Source organism: Papio anubis, chromosome 2 (assembly GCF_008728515.1).
Source record: "Papio anubis isolate 15944 chromosome 2, Panubis1.0, whole genome shotgun sequence".
NCBI classification, from domain to species: Eukaryota; Metazoa; Chordata; class Mammalia; order Primates; family Cercopithecidae; genus Papio; species Papio anubis.
The window spans coordinates 44,580,542-44,607,141 of record NC_044977.1 but is presented as its reverse complement, the minus strand read 5'-3'; the positions used below and the strand labels follow the sequence as shown (position 1 = coordinate 44,607,141).

The window sequence follows — 26,600 nt, the reverse complement described above, 5'->3', positions numbered from 1 at the left end:
GACAATGCAGCTACAAATATAGAAACAACAATCTCTCATTGAAGGTCATTTTGTGTTAGGCAGGTTGCCGCATTCATCTCATTCAACAAAAGTTCATTGAGCATTCTTCATAAGCCAAGTGTTGTACTGGCTGCCAGGGATATACAGCTGGAGTTTCAGTCTTGAATTAATTTCTAAATTTTTATTGCCCCTGGAATTTTCCGCTTCTTCTCTTGAAACTTTCTGGAAATGAAGAATGGGAACATGAATCATCTTATGCTTCTACCTTTACCATTCAGACTTGTTTGAGATCTTGAAAGACAAAAAACAGAGTGTTGGGAAGCATTTTGAGAACCTGCCTTCTCGGTGCTCTGAGCTTACTTAGCTCAGTAAATGGAGTTTTTTCACTGCTTTTGCTTACCACTCAGATCCTGTGTCTAGAAACATCTTAAGCAACAATTCACCTGTGATTCTGAAAATCTAAGCATTGGGCCTCCCCTCACTGTCCACCTCCCTCTACTTAGGAAGAAAAGTTTGCAAACAGAACCCTGTGGCAAGGATTCTATGTGTGCCTTTGAACTTCGGTCCTGTTGCTTAAGGTCATGAGGTTTTGGTTGTGAAGGAAATAATGACATTTAAAAAGCAAAGGAAAATACTAGGAAGACGTAAGAATGCCAAAGATAAGATCTTAGTCATGTAGGCTTGAGGTGTGGGTATTAGCCTTTTGATATTATAGGATAACATGTTGGAAATTTTTCCATGTTTAAATTTAAAACTGTGAGAGACCTCTGGTGGCTGAAATGGTTATTCTTAAGGATCCTTTTGTTCCATTTCTTAGGGATTGAGCTGACACTTTGAGTTTGGTCTTGGTTTTAGATCCTTCAACATAGTTGGTTATTTATTGGCTTCTGCAGCTCAGTGCCTCTGGTGAGGTGGGGCAGGTCTAGATGGAGCTATGTTGATCTTTGGGGAGTGTCTGTCCCGCTCAGAACACTGACCTAAGAGCTCCACCCAGATCCGAAAGCTCCCTTGAGTCTGGAAGTTGCTCCGAGTCTGATCTGCTCGAAGGTTTTCTTCCTCTTTCCAGGGCACCTTCCTGGGCTCTGACTGTTGCTCTCTGACCCAGAGGAGGGAAGCTGCTGTCACTCCACCCCATAGCCACCACCCCCAAAGTCTATCAGGTGAGTCCAGATGTCCCTAAGCTAAAGAAATATGAAACCCAGGTTGGTATGTTATTTGACGTCGTGAAGTTGGCCTTTAGCAATAGGCAAAACTATAAAAACACAAGGATAATCTTTTTTTTTTTTTTTTTTTTTTTAAAGAGACAGGGTCTTGCCCTGTTGACTAGACTGGAGTGCAGTGGTACACTGAATAGCCCACTGCAGCCTCTCTAACTCCTGGGCTGAAGCAGTCCTCCCTTCTCAGCCTTCCAAAGTGTTGGGATTACAGATGTGAGCCACCGCACCCAGCTGAGAATGTATTTTAATGGCCTTTTCACTATATTGAGATCATTTCCTTGGAAACAAACAGGCTCATTTATTAGTATTTTGCACTCATCATGAGCAAGCCCTAACTAGGAGGATTTTTTTTTTTTTTTTATCTCATGCCTTTCCTAGCAGAGCCTGTCACACATGATGTGTCTACAGTGCATTGCCTGCTTCATGCCTGCTTCCACCGTTTACATTGGGGAAAATTGAGGCCCAGAACCTGAACTAGGGCTCCTTGTGATTTTTGATTATAGAGTCAGACAGGGAGAACCTTGCACTGCCTTTTGCGGGTAAACAATTAGCTCATTTCTACCTAAATTTACTTTTTTTGATTAGCTTAAGACCCTTCCCACCACCCTGGCACTTAGCCTACATTTTCCAAGTCCTACCTTATAAGCGTTCTTTATTTCTGTCAAAATTTTAGGCAATATTTAGCCCCTGTTTCCCTAAGTGAGTTTCTCTGCATTATGTAAGGATATGTCAGACACAGCGAACCAGGCCTGAAAGACACACGTGGACCAAGCAACTGGCTGAGGTGCTCATCGTTTTGTGACTATAATTTGATGAAAGACACAGAGCTCCTCTTAGTATTCAGTGGGTATCTGGCTGTTGTTATTGATGATGCTGAACCTACAAGTGCACCTTTGTCAGTTTCTTCTAATTTATAAAACGCCCTTGACATGAATGATCTCATTTACTTGTTGTTATTACTGTGCCAGGAGATTGGTGTGCTGTCACTCACCCTGCCCATGTGGGAGACTAAGGCTGAGAAGACTGGCATGTGGGCCACACTCCCCACTGAAATTTTGGGCCAAAAGTCTTGACCCAAACAAACAAACAAAAAACAAACACAAGTCTACCTCCCCTAACCCTAGGGGGCTGCTCTTCTGCCGAGCAGCTGCTTCCCTGCCGTCTCATGGCTTGACTGGGGTCCGGGCAGCCAGGCTTCAGTGTGGCCTGCACATGGGACGTTCCAAACCACCTCCGTCCTTTGAGAATGCAGCTAGTCTCTGAACAGTGGCCAGCCTGGGGTGGAATATGGGAACTGTTAACCAACCACAACACCATGACAGTTTCCAGTTTGAAAATAGTAACCCTCGCATCCTGTTGCAGTGACCAAGAGGGTGGCGAGTTCACACTTTCCAGATGTGCTTGGCATTTCCCCAGAAGTGCCTGCCAGGCGGATTGGGCAGGTTAAGCCAAACCCAAGGTGTTGACCTGAAGTACCTCTGTTTCTTTTGGCTACAGCCTTCTGTTTTTCTTTCTGAATCAGCATTCTCGGGGTCCTAGAAGAGGACTGTGGTTGATTTCACTCAGCTGGTTTTAGACTTCTTTGAAACTGGAAAGGTGAGTTCATTAAAGAACACGGGATTTTTCCATCTTTCCTCCACTGCCTTAATCTCCCTGTGACATGGCAGCTGGGCATCCGCATTGATTTTGGCTTTTTTGTTGTTGTTGTTGTTGTTGTTTGAGATAGGATCTCACTGTCTCTCCTAGACGGGCATGTGAATCACAGCTCATTGCAGGCTTGAACTCCTGGGCTCAAGCAGTCTTCCCACCTCAGCCTTCCAAGTAGCTGGGACTACAGGCATGTGCCACCATGCCTGGCTAATTTTTAATTTTTTTGTAGAGATGGGATCTCACTATGTTGCCCAGGCTGGTCTACAACTCCTGACTCAAGGGATCCTCCCATGTCAGCCTCCCAAACTGCTGGGATTACAGGTGTAAGCCACTGTACCCAGCTGGCATCAGCATTGAGAAATCAGGTGGCTAAGACCAGAAAGGCAAAGATAGCCTTTGAGATGGTTCTGTTGCTTTTTACAGTGGAGTCTTAGCTTTCCAGCCAGTTCCATCATCTCAGAAAGTTAATGTTGAGGTTTGGAGAACCTTGGTTTAAAGCACCATCACCTTATTTTTTTTTATAGTAGTGGTATTTTGCTACTCAGTTACAGAATGCCCCACGTGGTCTAGCCGATGAAGGACAAAGGGTGAGGGGCTTGTCAGGGCACTGCCTGTGGGGAAAGACCATCAGCTGACTGATGGGGCTGGTTTGTTAACAATATGCCATGGACAGAGGAGCAGCTGTCCCTGAGACTAAGAATGCATCATAGTTTGTATCTCTAAAGAGCCTTTTGCTGGTGAAATCCAAACAATGTGCAAGAACAGTGGGAGATGCAAGGCTGCGATTTCAGTGTGACCACAACCATGTTCTGCCAGAGGAAAGAGAATTCTTAATCGTCTTCTTCTCATGTTACTCTGAAGTCTCTGGGTTTCTTGGACATTTGTTAAGAATCTGAAATATCTCAAGGATCACATTTAAGTTCTTCAGGTATCAATAATACTTCTGTTCCTTTTCTTATGTCCAGCATTGGATGTCTTCCCCCAGGGTTTGAGGTTTGTCCTGGTGATGTTGTCAACCACAGCCAACCAACAGCATGTTCTGAGCATCTTCTACACGCCTGACACCATGCTAGGCGTGGGGCACAGAAACATAAAACACAGGCTTTGATTGTGTGTGGGTTTGTAGGCTAATGAGATGAGGTAGACCAGCAAACAAACAAGTCCATCAGTGTGCTAAGTGATTCTGTACCTACGTCTCTTAACTAAGTCTCTGGTCAGCTTTTGAACATGCTCAGGTCTGTTTAATCTCTCTCTCTTTTTTTTTTTTTTGAGACGGAGTCTCACTCTGTTGCCCAGGGTGGAGTGCTGTGGTGCAATCTTGGCCCATTGCAACCTCCACCTCCGGGGTTCAAGCAATTATCATGTCTCAGCCTCTGGAGTAGCTGGGATTACAGGCGCCCACCACCACGCCAGGCTAATTTTTGTATTTTCAGTAGAGACAGGGTTTTGTCATGTTGCCCAGGTTTGTCTCGAACTCCTGACCTCAAGTGATTCACCCACCTCAACCTCTCAGAGTGCCGGGATTACAGGCGTGAGCCACCACGCCCAGCCTGTTTAATCTTAAAGTATTTAAAAAATAAAATAAAAAGGAAAATAAAAGAACAGACAATAAAAACCCTGCCATCAGCCTGCGCCACACTCACTGTGAGCTCCTCTTTCCTCCGTATTCATGATCACAGTCTTCTTTTTTTTCTTTTTTCTTTTTTTTGAGACTGAGTTTCACTCTTGTCGCCCAGGCTAGAGTGCAGTGGCGCAATCTCAGCTCACTGCAACCTCCTCCGCCTCCTGGGTTCAAGCAATTCTCCTGCCCTCAGCCTCCTGACTAGCTGGGATTACAGGCATCCGCCACCACACCCAGCTAATTTTTGTATTTTTAGTAAAGACGGGGTTTTACCATGTTGGTCAGGCTGGTCTCAAACTCCTGACCTCAGGTGAGCCACCCACCTCGGCCTCCCAAAGTGCTGGGATTACAGCCGTGAGCCACCACGCCCAGCCCACAACCACATCCTCAAAACAGTTGTCTACACTTGCTGCCTTCCTTCACTGCCCCCCCTTCAGTCCTTAACTCAGTCTAATTTGGATTCAGTCCCGTGACTCCACTAAAATAGGTCTTCCCAGGTCCCCAGTGACCTTGTCTTGATAAATCTCATGGGCTCTCAGCCCTCATCATACTTGACTTCTCAGCTGTAGTGGACTCTGTTGACCATGCCCTCCTCGAAATGCTCTCTTCCCATAGTGGTTAGGAGTATGGGCTTCTGGTCAAACAGATGTGGGTCAAATTCCAGCCCTGCTACCTGCCTGCTATGTGGTTTTGGATCAGTTACTTGGCTTCTCTATGCCTCATTTCCACATCTGTAAAAATTAGAGTAATAATTGTACCACAACATAGGGTTATTATTGGGAAGGCTAATGAATGAGATAATCCATGCAAAATGCTTAGAACCATGCCTAGCCTATTGTAAGAATTCCATAAAGTTTTACTATTATTAAGAGATTTTAATGGCTTGTTATCTCAGTGGAATTACAACTTCCCGGAAGGCAGTAAACATTGAAGTAAAACATACATTTCTCTATTGCACATTGACTAAGAATATGCCTGATCCTATAAGAAAGACAAGGTACTATTTCTCTCTTATTAGTGAGGAACCTGTACCGCTGCCCACAGCCAGCAGGTAGGTAGGTGAGGTTGCATGGCAGCACTGCTCAGAGAAGACTTCCCCAGCAGGTTTGAGGAGTTGCACAGTGGAGGGACAGGGGCAGGACCAAGGAGAGCAGGGGAGACGTTCCCCCAAAGCTGAGTTCTAGGGATGGTGCTAAGCAAGGGACAGGTGTGCTTTCTTTGCGAAAGAAACAGCCCTTAGTTGGCAAGTTCTCCAATCCGTAACTGCCCCCGGGCATGGTAATGCTGTTTACAAGTGCAGGAAACCCATGGTGAGAACAAAACTTTTCAAGAGCAACTTCTCTCTTGCCCTTGGAGGTTTATTTAGTTGCTACTGAGGTGCCTGGACCCAAGCTGAGATCCTTTGTGAGGGAGCTAGGAACACGTCCTGTGCATTTCAGAAATCTCTGTTCTTTACTTTTTGTAGAATCAGCACCAGCGCATGGAGGGGAGAGGGAAAATAGTGGGATGGACACATTGCCGTGGGGACCAGGCTTGGAGACACCCCGAGAACACGAGGCAGCACAGGCCAGGTGGGGACACATGAGGGCATGGGAGGACAAAGGGTGTGTTACGTAATCCCAACCTGCTTGTCAGCAGAGCCAGGAATAGTGCTTCTTAGGAGGGATTTCCCCCCAGGAAATCTTCAAAGCCCCAGACAGAGGCCACAGTCCTTGCAAGCTTATGTATGTGTTTGGCTACAGACAGCCCATCCCGGCTCTGGCTCTGGTGCTCCAGAGAGGACGGTGGTTGGCCTAGCATGTGAGTGCCAAGCAGGTCCGTCACTGAGCTCTCCCCAGCGCCCAGCTCTCCCCAGCCGCTGCGCATTCCGAGCTTTGTAATCTCATCCCAGCTGCCCTGGCTCGACAGCGTCACACGGCCCCAGTCACACAGACACCAGCGACCTGAAGCACACAGCTGCTGACTTGGCTTCCTGCTTTGCCTGTGAAAGTTGATGGAGAGTTCCAGAAGCTGGGCCCAGAGTCTCACACAGAGCTGTCTAGAACACACATGAAATCTGACTTTGGGTGATGGAGAAATTACCTCCCAGGGGTAAAGGCTTCCAGCCACACTCCCTCTGTCTTTGAACCACTTCCTGTTTACATGGCCGCCTGTTCAGAGGAAAGGGGAAGAGGGAGGAGGAGGCAACACTGTTGGAGAGAGGGAAGGGTTCCTGGGGGATGTGAGGAGAGTGGGGAAACATGGGGGCGGGGGGGAACTAAGGCAGAAACTGAGAGGAGACGATGAGAGGAAGCAGGAGGAAGTGAGTGTGTGTGCAGGACACACCGACTGGGGGAATGGGGGAGGGGGACCGGGCTGTGAGAAGAGAGAAGGGGGACGGCCCTCCTGTTTCAGGCGCTGAGCCCAGTCCTCCCTCTTCAGCCTTCTGTGAGCCAGAATGGACTCCCGGAGGGGATGGAGCTGCGCTGAGGGAAGCCAGGGAAGCCACAGTGCATTCCAGAGCTAGCGGAAACTATTTTTGAGCCAGCTATGGAGAGATGGTTTGTACCCTGAGGGCCTGACGTCTGCCTGGTTATAACACTGAGCTAGGTGAGGATGGGAAGAAGAGAACCCCTCCTCATTTCTGCCTTATCCCAAGCTGGCTCTTTCCTTCCTGCAGCCCCACTGCGTTCCTGCTAGTCCTCTGCGGTTACCCACGGCTGCCTTGGGCCTCTGCAGACCCAGAGTGGCGTTTGGGGGTAAATGGAGCAGTGGCTTTGGGCTCTGCCTCAGAGGCCTCCCCTGAGGGTCCCTCGTGCTCCCGCCTCCTCAGAGGGGCCCTGCCAAGGGCCCTCCCCGTGTTCTGCCTCAGGCTCCGGCCAGAGGGTCCCCTGCCCCGCCCCAGGCCTTGATCCTCGCGTCGCCTCAGAGGCCCCTGGCTGTGGGCTGCCCCTGCCTCAGAGGCTCCTCCCCTGAGGGTCCTCCCCTCTGCTCCTGCCCCAGAGGCCTCCCCGAGGGTCCTCGTGTTTCGCCTCAGAGTAAGGCTTCCCTGAGGGTCCCTGTGCTCTCTGCCTCAGAGGCCCCAAGGGTCCTCCCCTGGCAGCCCTGCCTAAGAGGCCCCGCTTGAAACCCCTGCTCCCGCCTCCCCAGAGGCCCCGCTGAGCCGCCCCCGCGGCGCCTGCCTCAGAGGCTGCCCCCCAGGTCCCTGTACCGCCTCAGAGGCCTCCCTGTGCCCCGCCTCCCAGAGGTGCTCCCCCCTGAGGGTCCCCGTGCCCTGCCTCAGAGGCCTCCCTGAGGGTCCCCGTGCCCTGCCTCAGAGGCCTCCCTGAGGGTCCCCTGCCCTGCCTCAGAGGCCCTGCTGAGGGCCACTGTGCCTTGCTCTGGCATGCCTCAGGGAGCTCCCCACGCAGGGCTGAAGGGGGCCTCTGTGGTGTGAGCCTCCCTGTCAAGGCTCAGACTGGCCAAGCAGCTCCCTCAGGCCATGGGTGTTTTCAGTCCTGGCTGTTCTTGCCTCCAACTGGGCATGGTCTAGGTAACCTCATGGGGCCCTTTAGCTGTGGAAGTCTGTGATTCAAGCTGACAAAAAGAGTACCCCTGCACATCCTCCAAAAAGACCTGTGCCAAGCTTCCCCAACACCCCGCCATGATAAGGCAGTGATGTTTAATGAGCCAACACTCTTCTAAGTGGTTTATAGAGGTTAAGCGAGCTAACTCAAACAACAACCCTACCCGCAAGGCATTTTTACTGGCCCCATTTAAAAGTGAGGAAACCAATATACAAAGGGGTGAAATGGCAGCCATTGCTGGTGAATAGCAGATTCAGGAGACCAGCCCGGGCAGCCTGATTCCAGAATCCCTGCGTTAACTGCTGCACTCCACTGCCCCCTTTTCCAGGTGGTTCTTCATAGCCCAGCTCTGTTCTCCACTGCCCATGTTTCATGGTGAACAGGCTCCTCTTCAGCCTCAGCCTTATGCACAACTCCCCACCCGCTCCTTCTCCTGGTTCTGTTGGTCCCTGAGACCACAGGGTAGTGGGAGGTTGGGGAGGCTGGTGGTGGGGGGCCTCTCACAGCCAGGTCACATGTTTCTCGCCCCCTAGTAGTACCTTTGGCTCATTGCCTTCCATTCCCTTTGCTCCCTCTCCTCTTTTGAGATTGTGCCATCCCTCCACTTTTCCTGTCATGTACCTCCTGGTCACTCCATACATTCCCCAAACACCTTGATCCTGCCTCACACTCTCGCCCTCTGCCCCAAGTCCTGCTGTTCTGGGTGCCTTGCCTTTCCCTGTGGACAAGCTGTACTACATGTGGGTCTCTGAGTTCCTAGAGTGTCAGCTCCAGTGGCACCCACAGCAATGCCAGCTCCCATGTCCTGATGCCCCATGTGTCAGAGATCACTTGGAATAGCGCTGATATTTCTGACAGCATTCCTGCAAGGGAGGCATTATCCCCATCGACACAGGAGGAAATGGATCATCAGAGAAGCTTAGGGACCTGCCCAAGGTGACACAGGGATCTGAACTGAGCTCCAGCCCATGCCCTCAGCTTGTCACGCAGCTGGTCACCCTGTTTCCCTGAACTCCTCTGCTGTTGGAACTTAAGGCTTCAGCATCTCCCCATGGCCACACCCTTGCCCTCAGCCCAGCCTCTCCTTTCTCCCAGTCTGTCTCTACTGTGATCTCTTCAGTTTGCCATTCCCTTGATTCCTTCATTTCCCCGCCCCACCCGGACTTTCTTCTGAATCGTTCTCTTTAATCTGAAGAATGTTCAAATCTATCCCATCTGCAAAATCCCCCATCCTCCTTGTCCTCCATCTCCCCCTACCTGTGGGAATTACCTGTGGGAGTTCCCTACGCTCACTATCACCACCTGCAGGCTGGATTCTGTCCTCGCTGGTTTGTGGTGCAGCCTGGTAGCTGCTTTAGGATTTGCCTTCCTTGATGTCCACAGAGCGTTGATGCTGGGGCTTCCTCTCATGTCTTCCTGGGTTTACAGGGCCACTGGCTCCCCTCCTACCTCCCAGCCTGCCCCTTCCTCTGAATAGCCAGCATTCAATTTTATAAGAGGAGGCAAGAGGCTGTGTCTTGGCCCATAGCCCACACAAGCACTGTTTTGCTGATGGAAAGCTGTTGAATTCTATAAAGCTGAAAATCTGTATAAATAGACACATTTACAACTTCCTGTCCATTTGGCTATCAATCATTGTAACAAAGGTACTAATAATAACCCGCATGTGTAGTAATTCACGGCTTGCACAGGGATTTTGCATGTCCTTCAATATCCCTATCTATGTGTAATGAAAATATTTTTTCTGTGGGCATCATTAAATTCAATTCCCTTTGCCGAGGTAGCATTAGACGTTAGCTTTGTTTTGATGAAGAGTCCTGACTTAGGTCCTCTGAGCACTGTCAGCCAGTTGGGATGTTGTTCCCAATCCCCATGATGGTGATTGATAGGTTATTGATCCTTGGGACAGGCCAAATGACCCTGGTCCTTTTAATGACATGTGTTCCTCCTAGGACATTAGGAGGGTCCGGGGCTGACCAAAAGATGCTGGCAATCTCTGAGCATGCAGGCTGAGGAAAAGGCAGGTTCAGGCTCAATGGCAGGAGCTGAGACATGTGAATTGGGATACAATGTGACCAGGCGTATGTAGCTTTTGACTGTCTGTTGGGTCGTGGAGTCTTGGACGTCTTGGTTTCAACCAAGGTGGCAGGTAGTTGTGACTTGTGTGCCAGCTCCCACCACTTGGTAGAACCTACTTGGAGGACTGCATTGAGGATGCTGAGGGCAAGCCCAGGCCCCTTGGAGAAGAAGGGGCCTATGTCCTGTGAGGATACAGCGATGTCTGCCACAAGTGTGGAGAAGGAGATGTGCAACATCTGCTATCGCTGCTTTAGGCTACGATGAACTCTGAAAGGCAGGGAACTACCCAAGGTAAACTCAACTGGGACTATTATCAGAGTCACAGAGGACAAGCCTTCTGGTGGCTTCAGAGATTTCATCAAGCGTGAAGCCTAGGGCTTATTTTCTGGTTTGGCCAGCTAGGGCTTTGCTTTGGAGTCATCAAATATTGGAGGCCAAAAAGTCATGTAGATGAAGGTTTTCTGATGTCCCACAGCCCCTCCACGGCTCCCACTGACTCATCCCCAGAAGCAGGCTGGGCTCCACACACCGCTGCTTTCCTGGCAGCTCCTGGCTGGGCTCAAGGGTGGTAGGAAGCTTTTAGGAATGGCCAGCAGCTCTGGCCATGAGTCCTGTCCCTCTCCAAGGAATGGTGGTGACCTCTGGTGAGCCACCAGCTCCCACCCTCTCCTACCCTTGACTCCTAACTCTTCTCAGACCCTAGGTCAGGGGCACACTCAGCCGCCTTGACCTTGGGCTGGGCTGTGGAACTCGGGCCTGCAAGGTATCAGACATACCCAAAGCAGCTAGGCTTCCCCGCCAGCCATCCCGGGGGGAAGTGAAGAGCAGCAGGCACCCTGCCTGACTCGCTGCCTCCCTGCGATAAGCAGGCCTTTTCACATGGAAGGCCAGTTTCCTCAACACAAATGCCTCACCCCAAGCCCAGGCCCTTCAGCAAAAGAATAGGCTACCTCCAAACCTTTGACACTTTGGCACATTGTACCACATTGTATTTGGATAATTTTATGGTGCTGCCAACAACAATTAGAGGAGGAAAGAAAACAATACCCACCTGGTCTCTGTGCCGTCTTTGTTGCTTAGCACTGAGCATGCCTTTTACTCTTTGTATGTTAGTGTTTTGGGGATGGCGTGATGTACAAGCCATCGGAGAGTGCCCGAGCCGTATTAAGTCTGCCCTTAGAGTACACCAGTGTCTGCAACTCACTTTGTAATGCATCTTTAAAAATACGGATTGATGGAAGGGCAGACAACTGGATAGGTGTGCAGTCAAGCAGCAGGTCATATGCGAAGGTAGGATCTGCGTGGGGAGGATATGTATGTGTGCACTGCACAATCCTTTCAACTTTGCTGCAGATTTGGAACTTTTCCTAACAGAATGTTGGGGTGCAGGGAATAATCCCCCGACAGTGAGCCGTTGTAATTGAAACCAAGCTCTTGACCAATGTGGTCCCTGAGGCCAGAGAGTGAGGGAGCGGTGTGGATTGGATCCATTTCACCTGTGAAGGCTCCCCATGGGGAGTTCCTGCTGCCAAGGCTCAAAAGTGGCGCTGGTCCCAGACTGGTGGAGAGGAGGGGCAGGGCCGCCCTCTGCCTCCCGGGGATGAGCTCGTGCTGCCCATTCCCCCAGCCTCCACTATGGAATCCTTGAGTGGCGGGGCACTGCCCTTCCCAGTGGCTTACCCCTCACATGCCCGCATCTACACAGTTAAGACTGCATTCCACAGCGGACTCCGGGCCCGAGTCTGGCTTTCCTCGCCTCTCCTGGAGGGCTTGCCATCTGCCTCAGTGCTGCCTGTGACATGGGAGGGCACCCCCTCAGCACACATTTGCTGTGGCTCTGAGCCCCCTGAGTAAGCAGAGAGGCTGAGCACAGGAGGGTTGGGAGGCTTGGCTGTCCAGATGGTCTCCCTGCCGCCTACAGGTTCTGGGCACCAGAGAGTGGACGGAGCCCGGGGAAGCAGGGGCAGGAAGTTAAGTGGCGGGTGAAGGGGCTTTCTGGAGTTGAGTCCTGACCTATATTATGTTGTGGGCCACACACATTGGTGGTCCCAGGGAAGGTGCTGGGATCCAGTTAACAAGCCAGGTAACTGACTCAGATGTGGAAGTAAAATGAAAGGACTCCCCACTCTGCCTCTCCAGTCACCCACTAGTTTGTGGGTGGTGCTCAGCAAATGAAACTCTTGGTTGTATTAATATCAGCCTTCACATAATGGCATTAGGGAAAAAAATAATACAAAGTCGATTTTTTGAAAAGTACCAATTATAGCACTGTATTCTGCCTCTGATTGTGTAGAAAATGGAGAATCCACTGTCAGGCCCTTGGTCCCTCGGAAGATGGCGCTGTCTAGTCTTTTCACAGTCCAGCATGCTGACACTCCAAAACAAACATACACTCACACTCCAACACACAGACTCTCACACTCAGACACACACACACATCCTCCCTTACACACACTTGCACTCAACACTCATACACTCACACTTTAGCACACTCACACACACTCATGCACACTTGCACCCGCACTCTCTCACACACACACTTACACACACTTGTACTCACACTCATACACACACTTGCTTTCTCACACACACACACATTCCTCTGAGCTGAGTGATACTCCTGCCCTCACACCTGCTGAGTGGGGCAGCGCCCGCCTCTCCACCCTTGCAGGCTATGGAGAGGACCCCTGCAAGGAAGGGCCGGGGCATCCCTCCACAGGTTCTCGCCCTGGCTGGGTGTGCTCATAGGAGGCAGTAGACCCTGGCATTGAGATCATGGACTCTGGAGCCAGACTCTCTGGGTTTGAGTCCTGGCTCTGCTGCCACCAGCTGTGTGACCATCAACCATTGCTTCATCTTTCTGGGTCTTGGTTTCACCCCTCATATAACAAGGACAATAATGCCTGCCCCATAAGTCGCTGTGCGGATTCATCACGTTTCTACGTGTAAGGTGCTCATATAGGAAGCCCTGGTGAGTGTTAGCTGCTGCTGCTCCTGTTCTCAGCATCTGCTCCTAAATCATCCATTTCTGGGCTTCGGGTCCCTGGGCAGGAATTCAGCTTCTAACTGGGACTCAGGGAGAACAGCTGTGTTTTCTGCTGCGGCTGTAACAGATGACTGCAGATTTAGTGACATAAAGCAACACGGCCTTATTTTCTTACAGTTCTGGAGGTCAGAAGCCTGAAATCATTTTCACTGGGCTAACGCGGAGGTATCAGCAGGGCTGCACTCCCTCCAGGGCTCCCAGGGAGCATCGGCTTCCTGGCCTTTCCAGCCTCCACAGCCACATTCCTTGCATTCCTTGGCTCTTGGCATCCTCCCCATCTTCAGACCAGCAGCCAGCATCCTGCTTCTGTTGTCCCACTGCCACCTTCCTGCGTAGTCCAGTCTCCCTCACTCCTTCTCAGAAGAACCTTGGTGATTACATTTGGGGCCCACAGAGATAATCCAGGAGAATCCCTCATCTCAAAATCCTTAACTTAATCTCATCTGTGAAAGCTCTTTTGCTGTAGAAGGTAACATTGATACTCTGGGGATTGGAGTGGGAACATATTTGGGGGCCAGTATTCATACAACTGAGGCAAGAGGAAGCTTCCCTGGGTCCTGGCCCTGTGGCCCAACTTGGCCAAGTTCTGGACCAACCTGGAGCACTAGTCTAGACCCAGCCTGGCCACACCAGCTGCCAGGGTCCCCTGCTGTCCCTTCATGCTGGCTCTAGGCCCTCTATCTCCCCAAATAGGCTCTGAGGGCAGAGCTGGTGTTCCATTCTCTGCTGAATCCCAGTCCTGGCATGTGGGGCACCAGATGGTTCTGCACTCGTGTGTAAAGGTGAGCAGGTGCTGATATGCCACATGTATCCTTTTAGGCCATGGTGAGTGTCACTGCGGGGAATGCAAGTGCCATGCAGGTTACATCGGGGACAACTGTAACTGCTCGACAGACATCAGCACATGCCGGGACAAAGATGGCCAGATCTGCAGTGAGCGCGGGCACTGTCTCTGTGGGCAGTGCCAATGCACGGAGCCGGGGGCCTTTGGGGAGATGTGTGAGAAGTGCCCCACCTGCCCGGATGCGTGCAGCACCAAGAGGTACTGGTTCCACCGACAGCCCCACCTTACTTCTCACCCAGGCCAGGCCTGTGGTCCAGCCGGGCAGCCCTCAGGGCCGGCCAGCCTCCACTCCCCACCTCCCACATCTCCCACCCGGCCAGCCTCACTGGGGAGCCGCACCCTTACCAACAGTAACTGAAACTGTGGCTTTCAAACACTGGTTCCATAAGGGTTTTGTAAGAAAACAAAAACACAACAAGAAATACAAAACTGCTACTCTGTTCCTAAACACATTTAGAAATTACAAGATCACAGATTTAAGTGAAATTAAACTGGTGTTGGTACCAAAAATAGCACCTTCTCAGAGCCTTGAGTGTACTATTGTGTGCTTTCACAGGAGAATACCGCGTGCATCTTTTTTCAAATGAATTTAATCCTCCACACTGATATCTCCCAAGCAGTGTTTCACAGAACCCCTATGGGAAATGCTGACAAACATCACCAGAAGGTAAATTGGAAAGAGGCTGGGCGCGGTGGCTCACACCTGTAATCCCAGCACTTTGGGAGGCTGAGACGGGTGGATCACTTAAGGTCAGGAGTTTGAGACCAGCCTGGCCAACATGGTGAAACCCTGTCTCTACTAAAAATACAAAAATTAGCTGGGCGTGGTGGCGCATGCCTGTAATCTCAGCTGGTCTGGAGGCTGAGGCAGGAAAATGGCTTGAACCTGGGAGAGGGACATTGCAAGATCGTGCCACTGCACCCCAGCCTGGGCAACAGAGTGAGACTCTGTCTCAAAAAGGGTAAATTGGAGATAAAGGCACCCGACCTAAATAAGGCATGCCAGAAACCACTGCAATGGCTTTTGAATTTTCTGCTCCATTTATACAGATAATAGAACGCGGGCTCTGTGCTGCTGCTGAACGCAGAGATTGTCTAGACCTGGGCCCCAGCCTTCACTGACTCGGCCACGGCCTCCCGTAGCCGTGCTGACCTCCTTCTGCTCAGCCCCGCACGCTCCACCAGAGTGCAAATGAGAGGGAATTACAGAATGATGCCCCTGGAAAGTAGGAGTGGCATTTGCTCTTGGAGTTTGCTGGAGAAACAGCTGTGTCATCATTATCCATGCTAAGGAGGCAGGGACACAGAGGATAAGAAACAAATCATAATACAAACGTCGCTTCTCTTTGGCTGAGAACGCATCTGTGATTTTCTCTTGGCAGATTTCCCTTCCAAATGTCTGGCTCAGGCTGATAATGAAATGAGTTCATGCTCCCTGCGCCTGCAGTGGCTGCTGGTCAGTCTGTGCTCAGAAACGTTCTGGGTGGCAGAACCCCTGGTTGGACATTTGCCATAAATAACCCAGGCGTGGGTAATTGAAAGCTGGCTGCAGATGGAGAGACAAGATAGACAGGACTGGGTTTTAATGTGTTTAATTGGAGGGGATGGGGGAGAGTAAGGAAGAAGAAAAACAGATCTTCTTTAGATCTGCTAAGAGCAGAGAAAAAAACAGATCCAAGTAGAAACAGCCTGGGGAAGGTTAGGATCCTGGATCTGGAGCCCAGATAGCTGTGGCCATCCCAGCATGGAGTCAGCCATTATCCACGTTTTGTACCCGAGGGAGGTGCCCCCACCTCCAGCTCCCAGCAGCAGAACCTTTTTGAGTCTATGCTCCTAGTCCTTGGGGCACACTAGGTTAATGGGGAGTGGGGGTCAAGCTAGGACAATACACATGGAGCCCATCAAACGAGTCTTGCCTTCCTACAGCACAACAGGCAATGGAGGATTGGCATTAAGTCAAAAGCCCAGGGGAAAACAGCTCTAGCTTTAAATGTTTAAAGCACTGATTTCCTAGAAGACATAGACTTAACAATTTATTATTCATTACACAATATGAAGGGAGCAAGGAGAGCAAAGAGATGCCACGAGGGAATATCATGATTCTTTCTTCTTCTTCTTTTTTTTTTTTTTTTTTTTTTGAGACAGGGTCTCGCTCTGTCACCCAGATTGGAATGCAGTGGCATCATCACAGCTCACTGCAGCCTTGAACTCCTGGGCTCAAGCGATCCTCCTGCCTCAGCCTCCCAGGTAGCTAGGACTATAGACTTGTACCACCACAGCTGGCTAATTTTTATTTTTTATAGAGACAGGGTCTTGCTATATTGACCAGGCTGGTCTCAAACTTCTAAACTCAAGCAATCCTCCCACTTCAGCCTCCCAAAGTGTTGGGATTACAGGAGGTGTGAGCCATTGCACCCAGCCCACTATTCCTTCTTATTTGTCCCTGGGCCACACTGACCCTCTCTGTCTCTTTCACAGCCTAGTTGAAACTTTTTTTTTAATGAAGTCCTTTTGATGGTGACTTATATCAGTCTGTTTTTTCTACTTGCTGCTTGTTAAGAGGCACCAGGTTTTGAATGTCCTACGTCCTTTTTTTTCTGGGGGTTTCAGAGCAGCCAGTCTTCATTTTCTGGATCTAACCAACCACACTCTTCACTTCGGGTGAGTTTACACTCAACCCCAGCTGATTTCAATTAACAGGCTCTCAGCGCAAAGTCTCTCTAAACAACTTAATTTTTTTAAAGGGCAGACTTATTTTAGTACATGACTACAATATATTACAAGTTTCAACCAGTACATGGGGCATATGAGTTAGACTGATATGTCCACATGGATACTTAGGGAGTGTTTCCTGGAAGCAGCCTGGAGCTGTGGTTTAACAACAGAGAATCAGACGGCAGGGACAGAGAATCCTGGCCCGGAGCGAAAGCAGCCCTCTTCTTAGCCCTGTGCTAATCTGGGAGGCTGATGACGGGGAGGGGTGGGTCGGGGGCAGCTGGGTCAGCATGAATGACTGAAGCTGGAGCCACCCCTTCCTGGCCCCCAGCCAGGTCTCAGCTGCCCGCCTTCCGGGGCTGTGACTGTTGGGAGAGTTACCATCTTGTTTCTAAGTTCAGAATGTTTCCATAAAGTCAGTCCCAGGAGAGCGGGATTTTGTGGCCAGTTCAGGGATGGTTGAGCTCCTAAGCATATCAGAACCTCTTAGGAGGCCTAGTCTGAGAGGTGGGGCACCTGGCTGCAGAACCTCAAGTCCTCCTCCGTAAAATAAAGAGGACTTAGTGAAATGGACTCAGAGCTCCCAGCCAGTTCTGCTCCTCCACTTCGCAGTTTCTGTACTGGAAATGTTTTAGTAGCTGGTCTCTTAATCCCAAGGTGTTAGGAAACAGATGCTGATAAAGGCACCACATTGCAGTTGCACATCCCTCTGTATTTTTGGCAGAGAGCTTTCTGGACACACAGCCCCTTTGGTCCCCACAGGCCTGTGGCGGCACAGCAGCTGTCCCTCGTGTAGTTGAGGTTCTGAGGAGGTCACCCCCTGCACTCTGGTGGCCTCCCCAGCACACCTGGCTCTTGAGTCCTCACCCGGTTTCCTAGGCGCCTCTCCTGGGGTCTCACTCTCCTCAAAGGCCACCAGGCAGCACGGCATCACAAAGTCCTTGAGAACGACACGCCTCAGCCCTCTCCTCCCTGGAGCTTTGTGCTCACCATCCCCCAGCCACCAGCGGAGCCTGGGATCTCTCCCCTTGAACATCAGCTTTACAGTCCTGCAGCCAGAGCGTAGCTCCCCGCCCTGTGACCTCAGGAATCCCGTTCTCCCAGATGTCTCCTAAGACAGAGAAAGAATGTCTGGAACTTGGTTTTGATGATATAAAGTATAATAATGACCATTTAATTGAACTTTGTAGTCAAGCATTTTCACCCACTATCTGATTGAGCCAGCACCCGCCGTTAGCCTGAGGTGGGAGGAGAGAGGCTCAAGCTGTCACTTTTGGGCTCATCCATTTTCTAGAGGAGGCCCCTGTTAAAGAACAAGGGTTCCCTGGGAGGGAGCCATCACCCTAGAGCCTGTGCCAGAGCCTGGTGTAGACTGATTCGTGGGTTAAGAGGACAGCAGGCCTGGGGGACCTGGCAGGTGGACTCTGTCTGAGAGGGAGAAGGGGGCTGGAGCCCGAGATTCTCCAGGACAGCGGATCTCAGCCCTCCACAGGCATCAGAATTGCCCAGGAAGCCTGGCCCTGGGGGTATGGTTGGGCTCAGGTACTGGGAGTTTCTCTTGAAAGCTCCCTGGAGAGTTGAATGTGTGGGAGGGTTAAGATCCCTGCCCTGGGTGATGACCAGACGCCTCACCAGGCATTAGATGGACCAGAGTGCAAATGGATTTGGCTCCTGGTGTCAGAATTTGAAAGGTCTGCAACTTGACATGTAGACAAGACATGCCACTAAACTCACACAGGTTCCTCCAAGAACCCTTGGGCTTCCTCGCATAGCAACAAGAAAGGCAGAGCAGACACATTCCCTGAGGCTGAACATCTGCGGCTAGAAAGAAATGAAAGCCTTCCCAGGTCCTGCACTGTCGGGAGCTCAGGGACAGGTGTGGGACTGTTCTACATTGTCGGACACCCACCTTTATTTCCTCTTTTCCAAAGAGATTGCGTCGAGTGCCTGCTGCTCCACTCCGGGAAACCTGACAACCAGACCTGCCACAGCCTGTGCAGGGATGAGGTGATCACATGGGTGGACACCATCGGTGAGTGTGCCGCCGCCGCCTGGGCAGCCACGGTTTCTCTCCTCCCCGGGGAGGAGGGTGGTTTTAGCCTTGAGTCAGGAGGCACAGCCCAGGCTTCCTGGGCATAACTGTGGGCTCCCCATGAGGACCCGGTGCTGGAACCGTCATCCACGGCTGATGGGAATGTAGAATGGTACAGACTTTGGAAAGCAGCTTGGCAGTTTCCTAAAAAGTCAAACACAGAATACAATGTACCAATTCCACTCCCAGTTATACAGCCTAGAGAATTAGGTCCATATGTCCATATAAAAATGTGTACAAAGATGTTCACAGCAGCATTATTCACGATAGCCAAAGGTGGAAACGAACTAATGTCCATCAATGGATGAACAGAAAAGAAAACTAAGTGTGGTCTATAGACAGTAGACACTGTTGAGCCACTAAGAGGTATGAAGTACTGACACACGCTACGGCACAGTGAGGCCTGACCACAGTGCGGAGTGAAAGAAGCCATGTATTATATGGTTCTGTTCATACGAAATGTCTAACATAGGAAAAGCCATGGAGACAGAAAGTAGATTAGTGGTGGCCTGATGCTAGGGAGAAGGGAAAATTGGCACTGACTGCTAACAGGTGTGGATTTCTTTCTAGGGTGATGGAAATATTCAGAATTAGTAGGAATGGTTACACAACATTGTGAGTTCAGTAAAACGACTGATTGTACACTGTAAAATGGTTTAAATGGTTGGGGGGATGGAATTATACACCTTGAAAGGGAATCTGCATCTCAGGCTCCCCTCACTGGCAGGCTTCCCCCCATCTTCACCTCTGACTTCTGCAAACTCCTGGCCCCCAGCTGCCTGTCTGTCTTGGTCCTAACTTACATCTTTTGTAGACTTCCTTGTTCCCACTTCCCTATTTTGACTCACTTCAGTCATGGCTTTTGAGGGATTTTTTGTCTTCCAGACACGGTCTCTGTCACTCAGGCTGGAGTGCAGTAGCACCATCATAGCTCACTAAAGTCTCGACCTCCTGGGCTCAGGGAAACCTCTTGCCTCAGCCTCCCAAGTAGCTGGGACCTACAGGCATGTGCCACCATGCTACCACGCCTGGCAAATTTTTGTATTTTTTGTAGAAACAGGGTTTCACCATGTTGCCCAGTCTGGTCTCAAACTCCTGGGGTCAAGCAATCCACCTGCCTCAGCCTCCTAAAGTGTTGCCATTACAGGTGCCATTACATGCCACCATGCCCAGCTACTTCTTAGTATTTGAGCTATGTATGCATCCAGCACATATTCACTGAGCGCCTACTGTGTGCCAGGTGCTGTCTATCTCCTTAGGAGACTGTGGGGAGTAGACCAGTCTGGTTCCTCACATGCCTGTCTTCCTGCCCCTGCTTCTGTCTTGCGGCTCGGCCTGGCTGACCTCAGGTTCTGCCTGCAGACCTGGGCTGGTTGCCCCTAACCAGGTACACATGGTTAGAGAAGGAAACAATGCCTTCCTGTGGCCCAAGGACTGGTTCGCTTGGTTCATAGCAGTGACAGCCGTTCATGCACAGCTGCTTCCCAACCCAGTCCTCTGAGATAGAGCGGCAGAGAAAGCTTATGTTCCAATCCATCATTTACCCTTCTTCGTCCTTCTTCCAGGCTTTTTTCATACGCACACACTCACATGCTCACTCACATTCACCCAGTCTGGAAGGGAGCTGAGACGGAAAGTCCAGGCTTTCATGTCTGATAACCATACAAATTCATCTGCTTCCAGGTTACAGCTCCGTCTAGCAGCAAGGTTAAAAAGGTTAAAAAGGCAAGAGCTGGAAAGCGTTTCCCGCCCTGATGTTCACCTTCTGTTCCTCCCCAGGACCCATTGCCATCGCCGCCGCATTTCCTCACCCCTCGCCTCTCTTTGCACTTCCCCTAGTTCCTTTCCCTCCTAAAAAACAGCCTGCTAACCCTCTCCCAGGGAAGCCTTGGAATGTAGATAATGCCTGGACAGGGATGCCTCCACCTTGGGCAACAGTAGCAAGCGGGGAGGGAGCTACTGAGGCAGCTTGAGGAAGGGGCTTCTTAATATGGAGGAGAGAGGCCAGGCAGCCTGCAGGGCTGGGCTGGGGACAGCCTGAGCTCCACGCTGTCTCACTTTATCTCCAGGCATGGGCACCAAGGTGGGCACCAGCCTCTCACTCAATGTCCTCATTGTCCTGTGGTTCTTTCTGATTTTACATCCCAGGAAGGAGTTGCTGCCTCTTGGCCACTGTGGCCAGCTCTCAGCCCCAAGTGGCCTGGGCTGTTTCTCAAATATGAAGCCCCACTCAAGCCTCAAAGGAGGCTAGGATGGCTCTTTCTTTTCTTTCTTTATCCCTTTAATTTCCGTGGCCAATCCATTCACCCGTCCCCACCCCGATACCATTAAAACCTTCTCTTATTTCACATCACCCCTGACTAACACTTCAGAGGCTTGGAGATCCTCTAATGTGTTCCACGTGTCCCCAAAGCCATCTAAATTCAGCCCTGGGCCTGCATTCTTGGTGTGAGAAACCTGAACTCATCTTCAAAGGCCCAGCCTCCTCTTAAGACTTTCTGCCCACTCCCCCCATGCCCTTTCCTTCTTCAAGGCGCTCGGCTCCCTGCCCCGACCATCAGCGGCTGTGGGCTGCTCAGAGAGACTCAGGCCATTCCCACTTGGTTTTCTTCCAGTGAAAGATGACCAGGAGGCTGTGCTTTGTTTCTACAAAACCGCCAAGGACTGCGTCATGATGTTCACCTACGCGGAGCTCCCCAGTGGGAAGTCCAACCTGACCGTCCTCAGGGAGCCAGGTAGGTGAGGGCTGCGAGGGGATCGGCCCACTCAGCCAGCCCTCAGTTCTGATTTCTGATGCCATTCCCTTCTCTGGCACCACTGCCCTTTCTCTCCTCATTGGCCTTGCCAAACTCCAGGGAGAGGAGGGATACAATTTCTTATTTTTCTTTTATTTCTTTTTTTTTTTTTTAGACAGGCCATCACTGTGTCACTCAGGCTAGAGTGCGGTGGTGCCATCATGGCTCACTGCAGCCTTGACCTCCTCGGGTTCAGGTGATCCTCCCACCTCAGCCTCCCGAGCAGTTGGCACTACAGGCATGCACCACCACACCGGGCTAATTTTTGTGTTTTTTTGGTAGAGACAGGTTTTCACCACGTTGCCCAGGCTGGCCTTGAACTCCTGGGCTCAAGTGATCCACCTGCCTTGGCCTCACGAAGTGCTAAGATTATAGGTTTGAGCCACTGCACCTAACTAGGACAATTTCTCATGAAGATCAGATCTAAGGTCACTGCTGCTCCACTCCTAGAGTTTAGAAGAAAGATGAGTGTGCAGCTGGGGGCCCATTCTTGGGGCAAAGCTCTAGTGGGGCGTGAGTCAGGGCAATGGGAGTTATAGAAGGATAGGGCCCTGTCCCTGGGAGAGTCTTCTCTTGGAGGAGCTCAGAGGTGAAAGTAACCACAGGACATACCTACCCTGCACAGCCAAAGGCAGCAAGGAGCTGCTGTGTTCTGCAGGGAGGGTGCAGGGCATCTGGACCACCTGGGCTGGGCAGGGTATCACTCAAGTCAGGGAGCATCCAGCTTCACACACAGCCCGGGCAGGGCCGCTGCTCTTCCCAGCGTGGATTCCAAGGACAACAGAACGCTGGGTTCAACATTCCTGCTGCTTCCATGCTCAGCTTCCAGAACCACTGAAGAGGTCAAGCTGTAATCCAAATACCAAAATTCTGCCTCTGCTTGGACTCAGGGACCAATAGCCTTTGCCTTGGAGTAATTGGAATTTCTGATATCACCCCTTACATTCTTCTTGGGGGTGAGGAGGCAGGGGTGGAGCAGAAAAAGATTTGCTCTCTTCAGTTGACAGCACTGCAAACTATTTTTCCAAATTGGGCCCAACCACATAATGTGCCTTCCTGAGGCCAGAGGCAGAGAGAAGTGTGGTACCAGCCTAGGACACACGCCTGTAAGAATGAAGCTTTGTTTCCAGTGCTGTCTCTGCGGTTCTTTGAAAATAAGCACATTTACTCCAAGGAATTCCACACTAAAGGCTTACAAATGTTGGCCCCCAGCCCAGACCTTGTGGAAGTGCCTTCATGGTACCTCCTGCCTGCCAGTCTGCTCCTGAAACCATGTACATGAAAGCTGAGCGGGTCCAGCATCCCACAATGGAGACCGGGCCAGGCAGGGCATGGGTGCTGCCCATGAGGGGAAAGGCAGCTGTGCTCCAGGGCTCTCATCTAGACTTTGCCACACTTGCTGTGTGACTTTGGAACAGCCACTGGCCCTTTTGAATCTTTCATTTTTTGTATATTGGGGAAACCTTCCTGAGGATCTAAGGGAGAGCCAAGGAGAAGGCCTTTGGGAGGGGTGCAACTTTTATCTCGGAAATGCCTGCAGCTGGGGGGTGGGAGGGGCATGGTGATGCTAGTGGCTTTCCTTACCATGTTTCTGGTCCCCCCAGAGTGTGGAAACACCCCCAACGCCATGACCATCCTCCTGGCTGTGGTCGGCAGCATCCTCCTGGTTGGGCTCGCACTCCTGGCTATCTGGAAGCTGCTCGTCACCATCCACGACCGGAGGGAGTTTGCAAAGTTCCAGAGCGAGCGATCCAGGGCCCGCTATGAAATGGTAAGCATGTGGGAAATGGGAAGCAGAGACTTCAAGCTCAGAGGCGTGGTTGAGTTCAGTGGTACGTTAGCAATAGAGGCTCACTAATGTCTTTGGCATTAAAAACAAAGAACACCAGAAAGACTGTGCCCAGTTCTGAACGGAGAGAACTGCACAACCCCAGTGCAGAGTGACCTGCACAGATCCCTGTTCCAAACCCAGATCAGGAGGGTCATGGGGGCAGAGGCGCTGGGTGTGCCTCAGGAAGAGTCTGATCAGTCTCAGAGAGACCACAGACCCACAGGAAAGCTCAGATTCTTATGGTCCATTACAACACTCACACCTGCAGTCTGGTCAGCCCAGGCGGACTGCAAACGCCCAAAGGACTGAGCGCAGAGTCAGTGCCTGCTGAACCTGGGCTTAGTTTCTGTTAAAGCTGGAAGGGACTTCAGAGACCTTCTGACCCAATTCCTCCTTCCAGAGGTGGATAGTGCAAGCTTAGAGAAGGCGAGGGCTTTCCCGGGGAACACAGAGCTGTCCTAGAGCGCATGGCCATCTCCTCCTGAGTGCTCTGCCTACTGCTGTCGTGGGTGGCTGACCTGGGAAGGGATCCTAGGGCGGCGTCTGCTGGTTTGAGTGTGTGAGCTAACGTGTCCTCATCCTCTTCCCCACCATGTTCTGTAGGCTTCAAACCCATTGTACAGAAAGCCCATCTCCACGCACACTGTGGACTTCACCTTCAACAAGTTCAATAAATCCTACAATGGCACTGTGGACTGATGTTTCCTTCTCCGAGCGTCTGGAGGGGGGAACTAATGAAAAGGTCAGACTGAAACGCCTTGCACGGCTGCTCGGCTTGATCACAGCTCCCTAGGTAGGCACCACAGAGAAGACCTTCTAGTGAGCCTGGGCCAGGCGCCCACATTGCCTGCGCAGGAAGGTGCCTGGCCATGTCACCTGGCTGCTAGGCCAGAGCCATGCCAGGCTGCATCTCTCCGAGCTTGGGATAAAGCAAGGGGACCTTGGCGCTCTCAGCTTTCCCTGCCACATCCAGCTTGTTGTCCCAATGAAATACTGAGATGCTGGGCTGTCTCTCCCTTCCAGGAGTGCTGGGCCCCGAGCCTGGCCAGACAAGAGGACTGTCAGGAAGGGTCAGAGTGTGTAAAACCAGCATACAGTTTGGCTTTTTTCACATTGATCATTTTTATATGAAATAAAAAGATCCTGCATTTATGGTGTAGTTCTGAGTCTGGAGACTTTTCTGCCTGATGGCTATGCCTTGCACACAGGTGTTGGTGATGGGGCCGTTGAGATGCCTGTCGAAGGTACATCGTTTGCAAACGTCAGTTTCCTCTCCTGTCCGTGTTTGTTTAGTACTTTTGTAATGAAAAGAAACAAGACTGTTTGGGATTGAAAGTAAAGATGAAAACCAAAGGAATTTGTGTTTGTCTGATACTCTCTGTATTTGTTTCTTTCTGAACGGACTTAAAATGGTGCCCGCAGTGAGGACTGAAGCGGCCGTGTACTTCCTCAGGGGTGGGACACAAGCTGGTCTGATACTCCAGACTACAACTTATCAGTAAGCATGAGGTGCTCGGGGCAGTCAGGACTGTGCAAGGGAGCACTGAGCAGATGCCTTTGGCCCCTTCCAGCTTTTACTGACAGAGTTCCAGGCTAGACACCATAAAAACCACCCCCTGGTCTCCCTCCCTTGTTCTAAGGAGCTGAGGCTGGAAATAGATTGTGCAGACAAGCAAGGGTTGAGTGGTGGTTCCCACACAAAGTCACCTCTTAAACATCATTAGCAATAGCAGTTCCCTTCCAAGGCCTCCCCTCACTCCCGAAACACTTATGTCCCATGCAGGCCCAGTGCAAAAAATACATTTGAGCTTTTTTCCTGCAGGGCCATGAAGTCCTCTTAGGTTCCCATATCTGAGATGGTTGTCTGACCCTCTCCCCTTATGTACAGAAGAGGAAACTGATTCTCAGAGAGGGGAAGTGGCTTGCCATTCAGTTAGAAGGTTGCTGAATGACAAACTGTTCCTAAGACCCCATCTCAGGCTGGCCAGAGGGCCAGCCTCCTCATTCCTGCTTGTTCTTAGAAAACCTTTCATGATCATTTTTTGTCACTGGAATAACTTCAAGGTTATTATGCTTTCATTCCAAGTGGATCTATCCTCAGCTGTGGACCAAATTCCCTTTACTTCATTTTGGCAAACATTAAGTCAAGTCAAATAGTCAAATGCCTGTCACTACATAGAGCCTATCACCTGGGGCAAATACGAACAGACTGAGTTTCCTCCATCTTGTGTAAATAGGATGGAACAGAGACCTGGTAACTTGGTGGCACTGCCTTAAACCCTTTTTGGGATAAAGCCAAATGTAAATGAAAACATTAAACAGATAAATTGCGGCGCTGAGACTTTCTGAATTGAGAAAAATAAATGTAATTTTGGAAGAAACTTCGGGTTTCTCTCCTGTTTAATTTTGGGTTTCCTGGAGACAAATCATTAACTGGCTCAGAATCTCATTTTCTGTGAGGGCATGCCATTCTGGTTTTTTTGTTGTTGTTGTTAGAGGGTCTCACTGGGTCACTCAGGCTGGAGTGCAGTGGTGCGATCTCAGTTCTCTGCAGCCTCAACCTCCTGGTCTCCCGTGATCCTCCCAACTCAGCCTCCTAAGTAGCTGGGACTACAGGTGTGCACCATCACGCCCAGATAATACTTTATTTTTTGCAGAGACAAGGTCTCACTATGTTGCCCAGGCTGGTTGGTCTAGAACTCCCAAGCTCAAGCGATCCTCCCACCTTGGCCTCCCAAAGTGTTGGGATTACAGACGTGAGCCACCGCGCCTGGCCTGGGCACAACATTCTTGAGTCACAGATAGCAAAGGAAGATTTGTTCTAGTTCCACCTGACGTGGAAGCTGGGGGTGTTTAGTCTGACGCGGAAGGATGTTACGGAACCCGCGCTCATGGTGCCTTGCTGCCCCCTGCTGGAAGCTCTTGGGATGAGCTGTTTGGAGATCTGGCTCCTGAGATTCCGACCCAATGTATGATTTAAAGGTTATCCAGCGAGCTGCCAGTGACCACAAAAATAATCTATTCCAAACGCTTCATTTCACAACCCACCCCTAGACAGGTCATTTTGTAATTTTAAGATATTTTTATCAAAATGGGCCTTTGGTCGGGCACGGTGTCTCACGCCTGTAATCTCAACACTTTGGGAGAGCAAGGTGGGAGGATTGC

At 50.8% G+C, this 26,600-nt stretch overlaps 1 protein-coding gene and 1 long non-coding RNA gene across 3 annotated transcripts in view; one reads left to right on the top strand and one right to left on the bottom strand.

The window, feature by feature from the left end:
* Positions 1 to 24,792, top strand: part of ITGB5 (integrin subunit beta 5) — a 124,364-nt gene extending 99,572 nt beyond the window's left edge. For both annotated transcript variants that reach the window (XM_003894034.4, XM_017955219.3), the window contains exons 11-15: positions 13,978 to 14,200; positions 18,649 to 18,749; positions 21,425 to 21,544; positions 23,209 to 23,375; positions 24,039 to 24,792. In XM_003894034.4, coding sequence (XP_003894083.2) covers positions 13,978 to 14,200; positions 18,649 to 18,749; positions 21,425 to 21,544; positions 23,209 to 23,375; positions 24,039 to 24,134 — 707 coding nt within the window. In that variant the 3' untranslated portion in view covers positions 24,135 to 24,792. The remainder of the gene's footprint in view (positions 1 to 13,977; positions 14,201 to 18,648; positions 18,750 to 21,424; positions 21,545 to 23,208; positions 23,376 to 24,038) is intronic.
* Positions 17,409 to 23,211, bottom strand: LOC103881882. The gene is made up of 2 exons (XR_004182072.1): positions 22,221 to 23,211; positions 17,409 to 18,953 (listed from the first exon to the last, which is right to left on the bottom strand). It is a non-coding gene; the product is annotated as an uncharacterized LOC103881882 (long non-coding RNA).
* Positions 24,793 to 26,600: the final 1,808 nt, after the last annotated feature.